Below are 18,527 nucleotides of genomic sequence, written 5' to 3' on the forward strand. Positions count from 1 at the left end.
TCACCTGCGTGAGGTCGTGTTTGTCAGTTTCTCCAACAAAAAGTACCGTGACCCCCGCCCCTTTGTGCTGTCCTTGTTGGAAGGATGTCACTATGGGCAGCCCACACTTAAAGTGGGGAAAGTTATAAATTATGTGGAATTCTACTGCATGGGACATATGTCTCTTCTTCCCTATTTAGTCAACCATTAGTTTACTCAGTATAGACTCACGGATATTTATTTTATACCTTGGGTTATAATGCAGTATGACGTTACTTATTTTTTGCTCAAATTGTCCCATCTTTGACCAACAAAATCTCTCTCGATTTGCTCCTGTGTCCCTTTGACAAGCACCGTTGTACGTGGGTGCATGCATGCGAGTGTGTGTGTGTGTGTGTGTGTGTGTGTGTGTGTGTGTGTTTGGCACTTGTGTACTCTCTGGCCCTAGAAGATGCTCTAGGCTCAGCTTGTGTGCTTCTTGCTCCAGCCCTAGAATCAGTCATTTCTCTAAGGATCCCGGGCTCCTGTTATTGGAGAATGATATTAGAAGCCAAGATCTGGCACTAGATGTGTTCGTTGCCGCCAGGGTACCTGGTTTCCACGCCTTCTTGCTGACAGGCTAAGCAGACGTATGTTTGTAGACTAACCTATGTATATACACAGATCTAGAAATAATTCTGTGTGTCCATCTGCAGCTATAGTGAGCTAAGCAGGAGCTCATTCTGACATCCCCAAGTCTAATCCAGTACCGCATGGATGATTCTAGCTTCCCCCTTTGCTTGTCTGTAACTTCCTACTCAGTCAGAGAGAAAGCTGGCCCCCACAGGCTATTTACTTAATTATCCAATCCCAGTATGCACGTATGTGATTTCAGAATCGTTAACCTGTACCCCTGTGGGAAGCAGCTTCTGCTAGAGGACAGTGCCGTGTGCGGTTTCACGCACCTTTAGTTCCAGACGGCACTCACTTCCAAAGGTACTTAGGTGAGCATCTTTTTGCCCGTCCAAACCTTTGTTTCTGGGTTGGATCTCCCCTTCTTCTGACGATAAATCTGACCGTCGGGGCTCCTGCAGTGATAGTCTCCGTGGAGACTGGGTCCCCATGCCCCACTGAGTCTCCGCAGTCCCCTCTGCCATCGTTGGACTGAGGGACACCCCCTCACCTCAAAACAGCTTGGATGAACCCTCTCAACCCACCTGCCAAGCTCCATGACCTCACGGGTGGACCCAGCCCGTGGCCCAGCCCCAGCCTTCACTGCTGTCTGAGCATCGTCACTCGCCCCCAGGACCACGCAGCAGGCGCCGGCCACTCTGGGCCCTGGCCAAGCTGTCCAGCCATCCTGCTGGTCTGCCTGGTAACTGAGGCCTTCTCAGGTTACTCGCAGGATCACTTTGCCTTAGAAACTCCAGCTGTCCCTTCGGGCGCATCAGTAACTGACGCTAAGGCCCTGAGCAGCAGAGGGCTGGCAACAAGCTAGTGTCAGGTATTCCACAAGCCCTGTGCTCTGTCCCTGCAACCACTGAAATCGCCAGGGAGGAAGGTGAGCAAACCTGGGAGCGCGGGGGTCGGCCGCAGTATTCTGGGATGGGCGGCCCTGGGATGCCTCCCTCGAAGTCCCTGAAAGAGTCCATCAGCCCTGCCAGGAGCCTGGATTCCTGTTTCCAGGTGAAGGTGAGAGAGCAGAGAGTGGCCCACACCGGGAGTTCGGGGTGGGTGGGAGAGGGCTTGAGTCACTTTGCAGGGCTGGGGACACACAGGAGGACCTGCCATGATGCGGAAGCCCAGTGGGGTCCAAGTGCTGGCAGCCCCTTTGGCCGTGTGGGCACCGCAGGTTGGTACAGGTGCTGGGCATTGGCTGCTCTGGCCTCTGAGAGGCAGCCTTGCCACAGCTGTGCCCATGGAGGGGAAACATGGGCCCCAGCCCCAAATTCAGAATTGCCAACCAGCCCCTCTTTGATTGTGGGGGAGCTAACTACATGGTACAAGAATTGACCTCGGGGCCTCTAACACGTGGTCATGCCCCCACCCCATCTGGGTCCAGCGAAGTCACCAAGCGAAAGAGTAAGTGTCCCTGAGGCCCCGTGGCAGCATGGCCACCTGGCGGAGGAGGACCAGGTCCCCTGGGATGGGCTCCGGAGCCAGCCAGCCAGCCTCCCTCCACCACACCCAGGTGACGGTGCCCACACTGCCCTCTGGTGGTCAGGTGATATCGATTCTCCCTGGTTGTCCCTTAAGACCACTTGTTCCTAGTTGGCGATGCTGCTGGAACCCCAGGTCTCCTCCTCACCCCAACTCCCCAGCCGCTAAGAGAGGTCCAGTTGTCTTGGGAAGGGGAGCTCAGAAAACAGAGCCTTTACACTCATACTGCCTACAATTTCAGAGGCTGTCGGTGGGCTGTGGGCATCCCCTGCTCTAAACAGACCTACAGAAACACACATAGATTGTTCCATCTAGGACAGTTACCCTAGACTCCCTGGGCTGTGTTTGTTAACCTCAAAAATAAAAGTTATTTTCCCCACAAAAATGGGTTAACTCAGGAATGGCAGGGAATAGCAATCCAGGACAAGCAAGCTATGGCAAAAACCATAGGCGAGTCCAACAAACAAAGGAGAGGAACTTCACAGAGAAGAACAAGGAAGTTGGGAGGGGTGATTTTGAACAGAAGTCCACTGGAGAGAAGCAAAAGATGGCGGTGATCACTGTTGCTCATTGGCTGAGTTGCAGGGATGCTCCTTTTCTGTAGGAGAGACAATGCACGTCTTTTCCTGTTGGCCTTGAAATCGAAGATTCGTTTCTGTTTAATCATTCTTCTGTTGGGCTTTGTAATAGATAATCCTTCCTATAATTGAGGAGTGGTATGGCTTCCCCTTCTGGCCTCCTGACTCTATTTTAGCGAGGTCTCCCCTTATTAATGTTCACGTTTGTTTTGGGCCCACCTCACCAACCCACACACACTCTGGCTTCTTTTGGAGGCCAGAGGCACCCCCTCCCCTAGACCCAGGAATCCAGAGACCTCCAAGTCAGCCCTACCATGCTTCCCCCAAGGAAGTAAAAAAGGAGAGTCATACAATTCAAAGGGCAAATATTTGCCAAAGTCAGTGGGAATTTGTGAGCTCCTATCACTGGGAAGTCGTTTTGTCAGGTTTCGGAAGTTGGTGAATTTCAGGCACAGCTGGATCCAGGAGCTGAAACATTATCTTAAGAACAAATCCTCCACTCAGAGGCGGAGAGAAGCATTGGCCCAGCCTGGATCATCTCCTGGGTCTCTAAGCAGCCTGAGGCACGTCGGACAGGGCCGCCATGAATCCGCCCTTGGGGCTCTCTCCCTCTCCAGCCACACCTCCAGCGCCACCATGCCGGCCACCAACCAGGGCTGGCCCGAAGACTTCGGCTTCCGCCTGGGCGGCTCGGGCCCCTGCTTCGTCCTGGAGGTGACAGAAGGGAGCAGCGCACACGCCGGGGGTCTGCGGCCCGGGGACCAGATCCTGGAGGTGGAGGGGCTGGCCGTGGGTGGCCTGAGCCGCGAGCGCCTCGTGCGCCTGGCCCGGCGCTGCCCGCGAGTGCCGCCCAGCCTCGGCGTGCTCCCGGGTCCCGATGCGGACCCAGGCGCCGGATCCGGCCGCGCGTCCCCGACCCCAGCCCTGCGGCCCCCGCGCCCCGGCCGAGGCCTCTCCCTGGGCCGCGAGCTGCTGCGCCTAGCCCGCCGGAGGCGCCCGGAGGCCGTGCACCGGGAGCGCAGGCGCAAGGCCCAGGAGTTCAGCCGCAAGGTAGGACTCCGGGCGAGGGGGGACCCTGGGGGACGCGGTTGGCTGAGTCTCCCTGCAGTGGCGGGGTAGGTCCTTCCGGGGCCTGGAGCCGGCTTGGAGCTGAAGAGACTTCTAGAGACATATTTACCAGAAATATAACCTTGCGAGCTTCAAGGCCCTGTACCTAAGTTTGTGGTTCTGTGTGGTGGTTTTTTGTCGGGGTGGCTCTTCTCTTTTACTGAGGTACACAGGTGTACAGGAAAGTACATTAAGTGGACCGCTCACTGGGTTTTACAGATAAACTCACCCTCGTGATCACCCCCAGATCAAAACGCGGATCAACAGAATATAGATAATGGTAGAGCATAGAAAATAGAATGATTCCTTCACCCCAGAAAGTTTCCGCATGCCCCTTTCTCTGTCCACCGCAACAAGAAGTAGTTGCTATTTTCACTTGCGTCCTTATAGTTTACTTTTGCCCATTTGTGAACTTTATATTACTGGATACACCGCGCGTTCTCTCTGGTGTTGAGCTTCCTGTACTCAACATTTTGCTGTGACTTTCATCCACGGCGTGTGGCCGTGGGCCGTTCCTCCTATTGCCTGTATTGCGAACTGAGTGTCTTAGTCTGTTGCGGCTGCTGTAACAACAGACCAGAGACCGGGAGGCTTAAAAGCAACAGGAATTTATTTCAGTGTATTTCTCACATTTCTGGAGGCCAGAAGTCCAGGATCTCAGAGCCGGCAGATTCAGTGTCTGGGGAGAGTCACTTTCCGGTCCATAGCTGGTGGCTTCTCACTGTGTCTTCACATGGTGGAAGGAGCAAGGAAGCCCTCTGGGGTCTGTCTGTCTGTCTGTCTCTCTCTCTCTCTCTTTTTTAATTTGTCTACTTGACAGAGAGAGAGAGAGAGAGGTCACAAGTAGGCAGAGAGGCAGACAGAGAGAGAGGAGGAAGCAGGCTCCCTGCTGAGCAGAGAGCCCGATGTGGGGCTCCATCCCAGGACCCTGGGATCGTGACCTGAGCCGAAGGCAGAGGCTTAACCCACTGAGCCACTCAGGTGCCCCTGGGGTCTCTTTTCTAAGGGCACTAATCCCATTCAGAAGGGCTCTACCCTCATGACCTAAGTACCTCCCAGAGGTCCCACCTCCTAATACCATCATTGTTGAGACTTTGGATTTTAAGATATGAATTGGGGAGGAACACAGACATTCAGACAATAGCACCATAGTGTGTGTGGTTGTGTTTTTGTTTTGTTTTGTTTTGTTTTTGTTTGTTTGTTTGTTTTTCAAAAGAGCCACACTTGTTTCAAGCCCCCACAAAACTGGGATCTGGCCCTGCCTTGCACAGTAGTCTGGCTTGCTGGCTGGTTGGCAAGGGGAGGCCCTGGTTCAAGTCTCCCGACCTTCCAGAGGCATTTCCTGGAAGGTGGAAAGTAAGGGCTTCCCCGAAGACTGAGAGTCAGATCCTGGAATGGCCAACATCCTTAGCCACAAGAGGAGTCCAAAGTCTGAGTCACCTTTAGGAAGCAAGGGGTGGCCATCAGGAGAGGTAGAGACCCAGAGCTGGAAAAGAACATCTGAGAATGAAGTTGTCCTCAGGCCAGAATCCTGAGCAATGCCTGATTTGCAGAATCCTGGCCCTTTTCTGGACAAATCCAGGGAAATCCAAGAAACCTGGAGGTAACACATTCAGGGAGGAGGCTGACCAGTACGGTCCTACCTACTGGGGACCCCTGAAAGGTGTCACCGCAGCAACTTCCTCAGGCCCTCCACCCTCATGTAATGTCCTCCAGGCCTTTAGATGTAGGGAATCCAGCCCAACATCTTAGAAACTCAATTCGATGACTGGGACTCTTGAGTTCACAGACACCCTCCGTCATCCTCTCTGGAAAGGGCACTGCTCATTCGTCCTCTTGGCAGAGCGTGACCATGAAGTTTTAGGGGGCAGATGGGGAGCCCTGCTTTTAGAGAACTGACCCCCAGCCCACTGCCCAGGTATCAGATCTCCATTCACCTGGCCTTCTCCAGTGCCCAAGCTTTGTTCACTCCTCCCCTCTTCTAAACTGAACCCTCTCAGGAACCGCACCTCCCCCACATACGCTGGCACAACCCCTTGTCTGGGTAGGACCCCAGCTTGAACCTTTCAGCTCTGGACTCCCTAGGTCACAACTGTCCAGCTCCCCGAAGATGCGGCTTTCTTTCTATCCCCAGAGCAGGCTCTGCTGTTATAACAAACATCAAACATCTTGGTGCCTTTGCACACCTCACAGGTTTATTCCCCATCTGCACGAAATCCTCTAAAAGTGCAGGCACTCTCCAGGCTGGCTGATTTCTGCATGAGGCCTCAACGTGCCAGGCACCCCCATCTCAATGTGCAGCTTCAGGAGTTTCTGTAGGGGAGGAACAGCGTGCAGAAACGTGCATATCAGCTCTTAAGGACTTCAGAGAGGGAGCGAAGTGATGCACCTATAGCCAGTGCTCCTTGGCCAGAACTTGGCACCCTTCTGCTCCCAAAGGGTGCCGGGAAATGCTGTTCTTCTGTGCGCCCAGGGAGCAGAGGGGAGTTAGCAATACTGTAGAGCATGAGTGGCTCATTCCTTCCCAGCTGCTGTAACAGGATACCAAACTGGGTGGCTTAGAAACCACAGGAATGTATTTCCCACCACTCTGGAAGCCAGATACCCAAGATCAGGATGCCAACATGGTGGAGAGAGGAGCTGGGAGCTGGGAGCTCTCTGGGCTCTCTTCCATCAGGACACTGACCCCATTCACAAGGGCCCCATCCTCATGACCTCATCCCCTCCCAAAGGCCCTACCTCCTAACACCATCAACTTGGACAGCAGGTTTGCAACATAGGAATGGAAGGCGTGGGGTACCCCCATTCAGACCGCAGCAACTAGTAAAGTCTATAATTCCAGATGACCTGCTGCAAAACCCAAGCCCTGTCCCAGACTCCATCCGACCCACAGAGAGTTGGACGGGGGCACGGTCAGAGCCACCAGAAGGGCAAGGTGGACCGCAGACCTGGCCACAAGGCAGGGCTGGGGGGCTGGGGTGTGACTGGCTGTCCAGGCCAGCCAAGGTGTGTGTGCTGGCTAGGGGGAGTGGGAGTGGTGGGTTCTGGTTCGAGCTCACCGAGCTCACCTCCAAAAACTGGGAGCAAATCCCCAGCAGACACTGCCTCCGGACAAGCAAGGGCTTTCTGACAGTGAGCTCCGGCACTCTCCCTGCCCCAGTTTTTCCTCCTTGAGGATTCTGATAGTTAATAGAAAATCCATTAGCGTCCCGTGATGGCGCCTCGCGCCTAGATGTAGGTTGAGAGCATTTGGGTAAGAGCTGACACCAAATCCGCGCTGTGGCACAGGCCCCATGGGGGAGGAACTATTTTTTCCTCTTTCTTACATAAAACGTCTTTCCAGCCAGCCATGTTCTCCTTTGAATTGAGGCTGCCGCTGACTTTGACTACAAAACCACTAACCTTCCTCGGCACAGTGGGTGCACGAGGAGGGGGTGCTGGTGCTGTGGCCTGCCCTCCTCACCGCCAGGAAAACTGAGGCCGGCGGGGAGCTGAAGGAAATGCAGCGAGAGGACAGCCGGCCCGCTGTGGCTCTTGGGTTGAGCTCCATAAACATTCACTGAGGACCTACTGTGGGCCAAGTCCTGTGCTTGGGGCTGGGCGGGAGCAAGACCTCAGGTCTGGGTCTCAGGTCGTCCCATCAGATCATGTCAGGTAGAGACAGCAACACAGGCTTTGTGGGGTGCAAGTGCTAGGACTCAGGCATGAGGCCCTCAAAGCCCCTGGCTTCTTTCACCACCTCTGGAAAGCCGGCATCAGTCCCCTTGTGCAAGTGTGTAGGGAGGAGTTGACCATGCAGATCTGAAACTCTGGAGCATGCTGTGGGGGGAGCATCAAGGTCCAGAAGTCACTGTTTGGGGTCCTTGCCCAGAGAATGGCCACGGAGTGCCGCCAGTAGGGGGCGCCCTGCAATGGTTCAGGGCAGTCGTAGAGAAATAGCAAGTGGAGACAGCTCTGGGCCAGGAAAATGAACAGGACGCGGGGGTTGCAGGGTAAGAAGGACTTTACGAATTCGCATGTTTATAGGTAGGGCGACACCCGGACATTTATGTAAGCTGAAGGGAAGGAGGCAGTAGAGACACTGAAATGGACGTATTTCGCCATTACTGATGGTGGACCTGTGGTGCTTCAGGGCCCCGGGAGATGGCTGTGATGAGGACAAGCAGGGGACCTGCTACCACACAGCGGGTGTCCCTGTGGGGGAGAAGCCAGCGAGGAAGTGGACAAACGTACAAACAAGCTATCTAGGGCTCATGATCAAAGGATGTGGAGAAATAAACAGGGAGATGAGAGAGAGAGAGGTGGGGGCTGTTTGGCCAGGGTGGTCAGGAAGCCTCCTGAGGAGGTGACTTTGAGCTGAGAGCCAAGTGACAAGTAGGTAGAGGAAGAGAAAGCAGGGACGGGTGGGGCAGTGGGGTGTCTATGGACCGGAGGGTTGACCTTGGCCAAGAAGTTGGGGGGAGGTCTTCATCCTCTGCCAGTAGAGGGTGGTGGGGAAGGATGCTGTGTGCGGACGTTGGGGTCCAACGACCAACCTCTAGCTGAGGTTGCGCCCACCCTCCCCCCAGAGAGAGGCACAGCAAACCCACACACTCCACTGCCCAGCCCCCCAACCTCTGTTTCCGGGTCAGCTCAGGGCATCAGTGACCAGACACACCGCAGACCACTGACTGACTATCAAGGGAGGGCTCTCGTGGAGTACGGACAGACTAGACAGACGATGCTTAACGGCTGCTTAAACAAAACGTAACCGTTTCAGACCCCAAAGCTGCATATTGTATGATTCCATTCACAGGAAGTATCCAGTATTAGCAAATCCATGGAGACAAAAAACAGATTAGTGGTTGCCAGGCTGGGGAAGCTGGGGGGCGGGGAGGGAGTGATTACTTCGTGGGTACAGAGCTTTCATTTGGGAGAGTATGAAAATATTCTGGAACTGGATGGTGGTGATGATTACAGCACGCTGTGGAACGTAACTTAATGCCATTGTACACGTTAAAATGGTTACAAAGGTAGTTATAGGTTATGTGCATTTTTTCAACAGTAAAAAATAAAGGGAAAAAAAGGAACAGTGATAACATGCCTTCCTTTTCCTGACTGTGTAAGTCCTATAAGCTCACTATAGAAAAGATGGAAACCACCGACTTATTTTTAAAAAAACCAAATTACTGTAAAACTTAGTACATATTTCCAATTCATAGACACATGTGTAATCATATGTGTCTAAAAATAGAACACCGTGTATTTCATTTGTAAACCATTTTTCTCACCTGTTTATCACAATTTTTCCATACTTTATAACAGCTTTAGGGATGCCTGGGTGGCTAGTCGGTTAAGCGGCTGCCTTCGGCTCAGGTCATGATCCCAGCGTCCTGGGATCAAGTCCCACATCAGGCTCCTTGCTCTGCAAGGGAGCCTGCTTCTCCCTCTGTCTCTGCCTGCCACTCTGCCTGCCTGTACTCTCTCTATCTCTCTGACAAATAAATACTTTATAACAGCTTTATTGAGATAGATTCGTGTATCATAAATCTACTCATTTAAAGTGTACAATCTAGTGGTTTTGGGTGAATCCACAGATTTGTGGAGCCATCACCATGATCAATTCCAGAACACGCTCCTCACACCAAGAAGTATCTCCACACCCTTAGCCATCACTCTCCGTTTCACGGTTTCATTTTTTATTTAAGATTTATTTATTCTAGAGAGAGAGAGTGAGCAGGGTCGGGGGAGGGGCAGAGGGAGCAAATGCTTGAGCAGACTCCTCACTGAGCATGGAGCCCAGCACAGGGCTCGATCCCAGGACCTTGAGATCATGACCTGAGCTGAAATCAAGAGTTGGACACTCAACCGACTGAGCCACTCAGGTGCCCCTCATGGGTTGTTTTATTATTTATTTATTTAAGTGAGAGAGAGTGAGTGAGCGAGCGAGAGAGAACAAGCAGCAGGAGGGTTGGGGACAGGCAGAGGGAGAAGCAGATTCCCCATTGAGCAGGGAGCCTGATGCAGGACTCAATCCTAGGACCCTGGGGTCATGACCTGAGCTGAAGGCAGACACTTAACTGACTGAACCATCCAGGCGCCTCAGTGCCTCCTGGTTTTCAATAAATATCTATAGCATCATTCTTCCTGGCCATAAAGTACCGCATTGCATCAAACTGAAAACTGTCAGTTGCGAGACATCCCAATTTTTTTTTAAGATTTTATTTATTTATTTGACAGACAGAGATCACAAGTAGGCAGAGACACAGGCAGAGAGAGAGGAGGAAGCAGGCTCCTTGCTGAGCAGAGAGTCCGATGTGGGGCTCGATCCCAGGACCCTGAGATCATGACCTGAGCTGAAGGCAGAGGCTTAACCCACTGAGCCACCCAGGCGCCCTGACATCCCAATTTTTTAATCACAAAAAGAGGAATGCCCTTGGCAATAAACCCATGGCACATGCTACCTTATCACCTACTTGTCACTTAATTTAGCAGTTATTAGAAGAGGACTTTAGACTTACACGAACATATTCAGCACCAGCAGTGCACATAAGTCAGTGTAAGTAACAAAAGGAACAACTAACCATCACATCCTTATACACCCACAGGAACGACAACTAACGGAGGACACATACTGATTTGGGGGATGTTAGAATATGAAAAAAATGCTCACCCCAGAATCAACAATATCCGGTACTACAGTGTGTCAAATGAACTTGGCTCTCAAGCAACAGACATTGACTCTGCTCACTTAGGCAGGAGAGGGATCTGTGGGAGGAACAGTTTGCAGAATCCGCACCGAAGATCCAGCCTTAGAAGCAGGACAGGTTCCGCAACGAGAAGTCCATCTGCCCTGCCTCACCCGGTCAGGAAAAGTCCATTCCAGGTGCACTGCGGGGCTCGGCCACCACCCTCAGCAAGCTCTGCTGTCCCCGAGTCTCCGCATCATTTTTTTCAAGAGCCAAAACCCGGGACCAGAGCCTCCAAATGCCCAAGACTACAACACTAACTGCCAGGGTCCCACCTCCCTAAGAGTCTGGGGTTTCTTCCTTTCTTAGCTGAATAGCCGAGACTGCAAATATCCCCCAGATGGATGTGCTGACATTATTTATCGCATATTATTAGATATCGATATTGTTTCCAACGTCTCCGTATTACAACAACGTAGAGGTGAGCCTCTTCACTCAAATGTTGTGCACCACCCTGTCTTTCAGGACATCTCTAGGATACGTCCCTAGATCACTGGGTAAGAGGACGGGTGCATTTTTAGACCCTGGACATGCTTACCAAAGCTTGCCTCCAGAAACATGGTGCCTATTTGCACATCCCTTTCCAGCAGCTGCGTGGGCTCCTCTGATTAGATGTACCTTAATTGGTGTCAGCTGGTTTGTACACAGAGCAGAAGAAAGCAGAAATCCTGAGGGAACACGGAGGGAGTCCAAGTTCAGGGCTAGGCACACACTCCAGGGCTTCTCTGTGGAGCCAGAATGTTCTCTGTGGGATCTCTCAGCGAACAGTGTGGCGGAAAGAACTATAGCGTTATAATAATAGTGACTAGCAATTACTGAGTGCCTGGCACATGGTAAAGCCCTTGTATTGATTCCTTTGATCCTTATAAGAAGGGCTGTCTCTAAGTTTGAGTCGTCACCCCCGTGGCTTTGGACAGGTCACTCCACCTACACCAGCCTCCGTGTGCTTAGATGTACATGAAGATACTACCCATGTCACCTTGTCTGTCTGCTGTGAGGCTGGGAAGTGTGATTTGGGTGGAGAGGTCACCACAGAGCCCCCGCAGGGCTCCCGTGTCATGGAGGTAAACTGAGGAAGCAAGGGAAGGAGGTGAGCAGTGTTCTGCTCTGGTCCCGGTGGTCATTCACCAGGCCTGTCCTCGCAGGTGGATGAGATCCTGGGGGACCAGCCGACTGCCAAGGAACGAGTGTTCGCCGCCCTGAAGCAGTTTGCAGCCGAGCCGCGGGTGGACGACCTGGTGTGGGCGCTGACCCTGGAGCTGCCCCGCGACGCCCGCACACCCCTCCTGGACAACCTCAGGTACCTCGGTTTGGGGAGAGGAAGGGGCAGGCAGGGTGTGGCTCGCTCAGAGGGGTCCAACGACGATCCACTCCCAGGGTATTGCTGTGAGTGAGAACGGAAGTGCTGCCGGATACCAGGCTGGGACAGGCTGCACACAGGACCCACCTCCTGCACAAAGGACATCCCCATGCTAGACACAGTGTGTGCTCTCTGCCTTTTGATGATGTCAGCTGTATGCCCAGGACCTTGCCAGGGGCCTAGGGGAACCCTCTCCAGCTGAATCATCCCCGCGCTATTATTATCCCCATTTCTCGGAGGCAAACAGGCTCAGAGAGGTTAAGAGGCTGGCCCAAAAGTCACACAGCAAATGAGTGGCTGGCACAGGACTGCGAACCCATCAGCTCTGCACTTTCTGTTCTGCTCGGCCTTGGACCCTGTAAGTTTATCCTTTAGGAAGAAAAATTGCTGTTAGGTTGACAGCTGGAGCCCCCACACCCACCCACTTTCCTGCCGGGGCATCACTGCCTGGCACAGCGCAGCTTTGATGAGCCCCCCCACTGGGCCTGAGTGATGCCTTCCCTGTCGGGGATCCTGTGGAGGGTACGGGGGGGGGGGGGGCGCTTCTCTTCTCACCCTGTCTCCAGGGCCTGCGACTTCTACCCCCCCTACTTCCTGGGCTCAGCCCGCCCCCTCCCCTTGCTGCCATTCACCCTGCAGCCTGCCCCTCCCTCTGGGCCTGGCCAATGTCAGGGATGGGGCTGGCCACCCCCCCCCCCAAAGCCCGGGCGTAGCGGCTCGGCTCTGCCACTGAGCACAGAAGGCCACGGAAAGAGGCTACCATGAGCTGCCTGGGGTGAGTTAGGGGCCTGCCCCTTGCTAGGAAAATCCAGAGAGAGAGAGAGAGAAAAAAAAGTTATTTCTCCAGCCTAATTTGCAGTGGAGATGATGCACTGGCCATGAGGGCTCCCTGGGGAGGTGATGGGTGGGCAGCCCCCCACTCCACCCATCTCTACCAGGGCTGGACCAGGGATACCGGCGGCAGCTGGCCGTCCCCTGGGAAGTTGGCACGTGCGTGTCGCAAGGCTGCTAGCAGCCAGTCTCAGCTGGAGGTCCTCTCCGTCCTCCTCATCTCCCTTCGGAGCTGCCCTGGCTTCCGTCTGTGTCGCTTCTGCCTCTCCAGATAGCCTGTCTGCCTCCCCACGCCTGCTTTCCTGTCTGCAGTTTGTCCCTACGCGACCACCGGCAGCGAGTCAGGAAGAGCCAGGGTCGGGGAGGTGTCCCCTTTGGCGTGCTGGATTTGGAGCCTGGGAAGCGGGAATCCTGGCCACCTCAGGCTGCCCGGGCTGCCCGGGCTGCCGGTCCCCGCACCATCCCCGGGGCACTGCTGGGGAGGATGAAGCAGCAACCTCTATTGTCAGTGCATGTCAGTACGACTGGACAAGTGGGGCGGAGGCTGGAGGAGGGGGCGGTGCCCAGCTGGGCTCTGCAGGGAGAGGGGTACCTTGGCAGTGGGGCTTCAGCCACCCCAACCCCCACTTCCTTCCACTCCATCTCCCCACCCCCACCCCCACCCCCAGGGTCTGGCGGCCCACATGCTGGGCTCCAGGGTTGCAATAGCTATCCCCATGCAGAACCTTCTATTGGAGAGCTCTCAGGGGGCAGGGAGGAGTCACAGATACAGTCATCTGTGATTCTGAGACCTGAGTGCCAGCTGCCCAAGGCCAACTCAGCGGGGGGGGGGGGGGGGCAATCAGGGTGGGCTCCCTGGAGGAGGCAGCAGGTGCCACCGCTGTGGCTCAGTGAATCTTAGAGTCTGGCAATGTGTCCGATGGGGGTGGAAAGACAGACGCTAAGAAGAGTTCATTAGAGCCAGACATCTAGCCACAGAAGTGGACGATGCCACAATAAGAGTGGGGCCACTCAGTACCCAACACTGAGTACTCAACGGTACTGGGCTGTAAACCACCTTGCCTAGGATGGGTGGCCACAAAGAGTGACAGTTGTGGTCTTAGAATGGCCCATTGAGGAGAGACAGGGTTTACGTTACACCGTGAGCGCAAACAGTAGGTGAAGCAGTGTGTGTGTGTGTGTGTGAGAGAGAGAGAGAGAGAGAGAGAGAGAGATTGGCCGCAGCTGGAACCCACCCAAGTCACTGTGTGATCTCTGAGAGGTGGTCCCAGTGGCCAAATCAGAAAGCTTGCGGAGGTAGGAGAAGGAGCAGTGAGACCATGAAGCATAGTAGCCTCGTGTGTGGCTTTTTAAAATTAAATTTGATGAATCCTAAATAAAATTGGAAATTCAGCTTCTCAGTCTTGCTAGCCACATGTGACTCGTGGCCACCATACAAGGACAGTGCACGTTTAGAATATGCCCATCATCAAAAAGTTTCTCCTGGATGGTGCTGCCGTGAGCGCGTAAGATTTGGGTCAGTGGTGATAATGGAAGCAAAGGGTCTCATCTTTCCCCATGACGGCAGTTTACCCTGCAGCTCAGAGCTTAATTTGGGTCTATCCCCGAAGGGATCCCAGTTTGATGAAGTGATAAAATGACTTTCTAATTAGGACAGGCCAGTCCAGGCAGCTTGGGAAGTGTGACGTGGTTAGGAGGGAGCAGGAAAGCAAAGGCAGCTGTGTGGTCTGCAGGGGGAGTGGGGGGTGGTTCAGGAAACATGGAAGGGGAGGGAGGGGCCGGCAGGTGGGAGAAGGAAATGCAGGGACGGTGCTGGAGGGAGCTGGGGTGTGGAATCCCCACAGACCTCCCTTGGACCCCCAGGTCCACTCATGGACTGTGCAACCTTGAGCAGGTTCATTGACCTCTACAGTCCATCTGTAAAATGGGGTTGGTCATGCTTATGTGTTCCCAGCAGGGTGCTTGGGAGGAAATCTCCGAAATGGACCTTGCCAACTGGAAGCAGAAAAGAGATTAGCTGATAATCTGGGGGGAGGGTCCGAGGGAACACCTGTAACCCCCCCCTCCATCCTCCTCTGCTTTGGGGACCAGTGTCGGGGACACTGTACTACAAACAGATCGGGAGAAATCTATGAAATGACGGGACGTGGTATGTTCTCAGTTCATGGGGGCTTCCCCTAGGGAAGGTCTCTTTCTCCCTAGAGCTCAATTTCGCACTTTTGACATTTGGGACCCAATAACCCTCTGTGGTTGGGGGCTTCCCTGTGTCTTGTAGGATATTCAGCAGCACTAGATCCGGGTAGCACATTCCCTATCCTAATTGTCATTTTGTGACCACCGAGAAACTGTCTCCAGATAATGCCAAATGTGCCCTGAGGGGGTGTGTGTGCAAAGTCCTCAAATGAGAGCTTGTGGCCCAGAGTGACCGGCCTTTAGTAGCCCCCTCTAGCAGAGGCGGGCACTTGAGCAAACTCCAGCTCTCTCTTGACCCCTACCCCCCCATGCTGTCTTGGGCTATCTGATGCACCAGCTGCTCTCCCCTTCTGATGCCTTCCCTGCGTATTGGGATGCTGGGACCGAGGGGTCCAGGTACGCTGTGGACAGACAGGGACAGGGATAGGGGATGACAAGGACATGGAGCCCCAAGGCAGTGTGTGCACTTCTGCCTCTGTCCGGATTCAGCCATGAGCGTTTCCTCCCTGCTCACACCTCCTCTGCCCCCAGCGAGGCGGACGGTCTTCATAACCTTTGGGCTGGCCTGGCTCTGGATGCCGGGCCATTGCACCCAGAACCCAACTTCCGGAGATGGCTCGGTCATGATGGGTTGGCTGTGGCCCTGCGGATATCAGGGAGAGCTGTAGTCACTGTAGCGGTTTTCAGGCATTTCTCTCCCTGGCGGGGCTGAGGCGGTGAGTTCTGGCTTCGGCTTGCTGCTGCTGCTGCTGCTGCTGCTGGAGACAAAAGCAGCCCAGGCTAATCAGGGGAAGGGTGGTGGCCTCGCTGGGGCCAGGAACCAGGGCTGAGGTGTGCTGGGCAGCGTGGTCGGACTGACTTCAGGAACCTGGAGGCAGAACCATGTCAGATGTCCCTTTCTGCCAGTGACGGAGACAGAGGGAGCGTCCCAGGATTTTCTGCCTCTGCAGGTCCTGTCTGTCTGGGTCCCGGCCAACTCCTGGAGAGGAGAGAGCCTGGTGTTGATGTCCCCAAAGGACCCCCTGCTCAGGATGTCCTGGGCCAGCTCCCCCGTATCTATATGCCCTTTCCCACAGGCAAGCGGGACTGGAGAGCGGGAAAATGACAAGGCGGTGGGTTCCCTGCGGTCTGCTCCCACCCTGACTTCTAGGAGTAGCAGACCCAGAGCCAGAGGGTCTTGGCTTGTCATCGCCCTCTTCTCCTCCTAGCTCCCTCTCTCCCAGTAGGAGGCCCTTTCTCCCCTCAGCACACACACACTTGGGAATTGCCCCAGCCTGGCTGTCGCTCCTCGTTTCCACTTACTCACCAAATCTCATACATCTTCCTCTGTGTTTCTATCCCACTCCATATGCTCCCTGTTCACCCCCAGCCTCACCCACTCCCCTGGTGCACTAAAATCTCTGGGGTACCTCCTCCTCTCCTTCAATCCTTAGGACCGTCCCCCCCCCCCACACACACACACTCAGCATCTGGCAATGTCATTCACGGCCTCCCTTTCCACAGGCTTCTTGATTAGCGCTTCCCCCTGGGTAGGGGAGGGGGGCTTCCCCTCCCTGACCCACTCCCTGAAACCTAGCCCAAAGGCCACGCCCTCCGGAAAGCCTTCCCACGCTCTACAAAAGAAATTCGGTGCTTCTTCCGAACCCTTGGGGTTCAGCCTCGCAGCAGCCAGGGGCCGGGGACCCGCCACGGTGCAGGTGACCTGGGACCCGGGAGCCCCGGCCTCGAAAAGGTTACAGGCGAGACACTTGGGGAGGGACTGATGGAGGGACCCAAGAGAAAGCAGCGTTGACAGCCCTGAACCGCCCCTCCCAAACCCCCGTCCCCCCACCCCGCGCAAGCAGCGGGATCCCCCTTGGGGGCGGGGCGGGGCGGGGCCACCCGGAGGGGGCGGGCACGGGGCCGCGGGCCCGGCCGGCTCGGGAGGGGCCGAGTGCGCTTGCCCGGCAGAGGCTCGTGGAGTCGCGGCGCCCTCGCTCTGCTCGCGGGCTCGGCCACCCCTACCTGTCGGCACTTGCCACGCCGCCGTCGCCGGCTCCAGATGGGGAAGGACCAGGGCTTCTCTCGGCACTTTCGGTAGTTTCCCCACCGCGCCCCGCGCCCCCGGGAACTGTGCACCCTAGGCGCGGCGGACCCGTCTTGGTCGGCCTGAGAAGGGGTGGGGCTGGGGCACTGAGATGGACACCCACCCGGCACAAAGGAGCGAGTTCCCCCCGTTGGATGCCTGGAACCCGCACGCGCCCCTGGGGGTCGGGATGGGAGGCGGAGGGGGAACCAAGGGTTGGGACTGAAAAGCCCTCCTCTTTGACAGGTCCGGGGACCTGGCCAGAGAGCGTAGGCAGGGAATGTGGTAGAGAGAGAGGACACTAGGGCCACCCCTAGGACAATCTGGACACGGATTTACTCCTGACTCCCCCCCCCCCAAGGCAGAGGGAACCGAACTGACTGATTGAACCGTGGCCGGGTGGCCAGGGAAGAGTCCTGTGGTCTCAGAGAAGCCTGTTGGCATCGCAGGGACCTGGGAGTCCTGGGCAACCATGCTGTCATGGTCAGAGGACTAGTGCTCTGCCACAGTGGTCCGTGAGGCCCCATTGTGCCTGGCTCTACTGGGTCAGTGGATTGAGGGGAGACCCAGGCCTGGGGTGCCTGGCCAGACTGAGCTGCATGGAGGGCCAGTGCAAGCCAGGAAGGGCATCTGGCGCAGTCCCAAGGACACCAAGCAGAGAAAAGGCCACCAATGTTCTCCCACCTGGGCAGCTGGTGACTCACCATGGTTACCATCCCGGGCAGAAGGAGTGGAGAGGGGCAGACCTTTTCTAATTGCTGCTGGAGGGTGGAGCTGGGATGGTCACCAGGCCCCTGCCCAGGCTGGACATAGGGCCTTCTGGAGCCTGGGGCTGGAGCCCAGATTGTGAGGTGGCCAATTTCCGACTTGTCATCCCTCCTTTGCCTGGGCAAGAGGCATGGGTGGTGGGTCTGGGACAGTGTGGGGAATGTGCAGGTCAGGCAGAAGGAGGTGTCGGGCTCCGGAGACCTTGAGTGACCATCTGGGCAATGAGACCGAGGTTCTAGATTTTCGGCAATCTCTGTGGGTGGGCAGGGATGAGCATCGGGCCAGAATGTCCTGGAAAAGTTGAGCAGGCCTCTTGTTTTAGTCTCCTGGTCGCCTGGAACATTCGTACCTGGAGCAGAGCTCAGCGGGGTCAATCCTGATGCCCCCTCCTCCTGGAGGACCCACTTCCCTTCCTTCCCACCAGGCAGCTTATTCTGCCTGCCTGGTCTTATTAATCTTACCGTAGAGGTCAAGGAAACTGACTGGGGGCCACTGGATGACAGCAGAGGGGTTGTATTTCAGCTGGCTACAGAGCCACTGTCCCCGTCTTCCTCCCTCTTCCCCACCATGGCCTTGGCAGTGCCTTCTCATACAAAGGACAGGGACGGGAATGTTGGAATGTGACCAGGGAGGCCTCACTAGCCACCAGAGCTTCAGAGGCCCTTGGCAGAGTCCTGCCACGATGCCGAGGGTCAGAGACTGGCCTTCTGTTCAAGCTGTGCCAAGGGCCAGCTGTGTCAGCCTGGAAAGTTACAGGTCTTCTCTGAGCCCCCAGATCC

At 55.3% G+C, this 18,527-nt stretch overlaps 1 protein-coding gene across 1 annotated transcript in view; it reads left to right on the forward strand.

Annotated features, from left to right (window-relative positions):
• The first annotated feature begins 3,332 nt into the window (after nt 1–3,332).
• Nucleotides 3,333–18,527, forward strand: part of GRID2IP (Grid2 interacting protein) — a 33,580-nt gene continuing 18,385 nt past the window's right edge. Inside the window, exons 1-2 of the mRNA XM_032327367.1 lie at nt 3,333–3,746; nt 11,677–11,831. Coding sequence (XP_032183258.1) covers nt 3,333–3,746; nt 11,677–11,831 — 569 coding nt within the window. The remainder of the gene's footprint in view (nt 3,747–11,676; nt 11,832–18,527) is intronic.

The sequence above is a fragment of the Mustela erminea genome, chromosome 20 (genome assembly GCF_009829155.1).
Source record: "Mustela erminea isolate mMusErm1 chromosome 20, mMusErm1.Pri, whole genome shotgun sequence".
Taxonomy (NCBI): domain Eukaryota; kingdom Metazoa; phylum Chordata; class Mammalia; order Carnivora; family Mustelidae; genus Mustela; species Mustela erminea.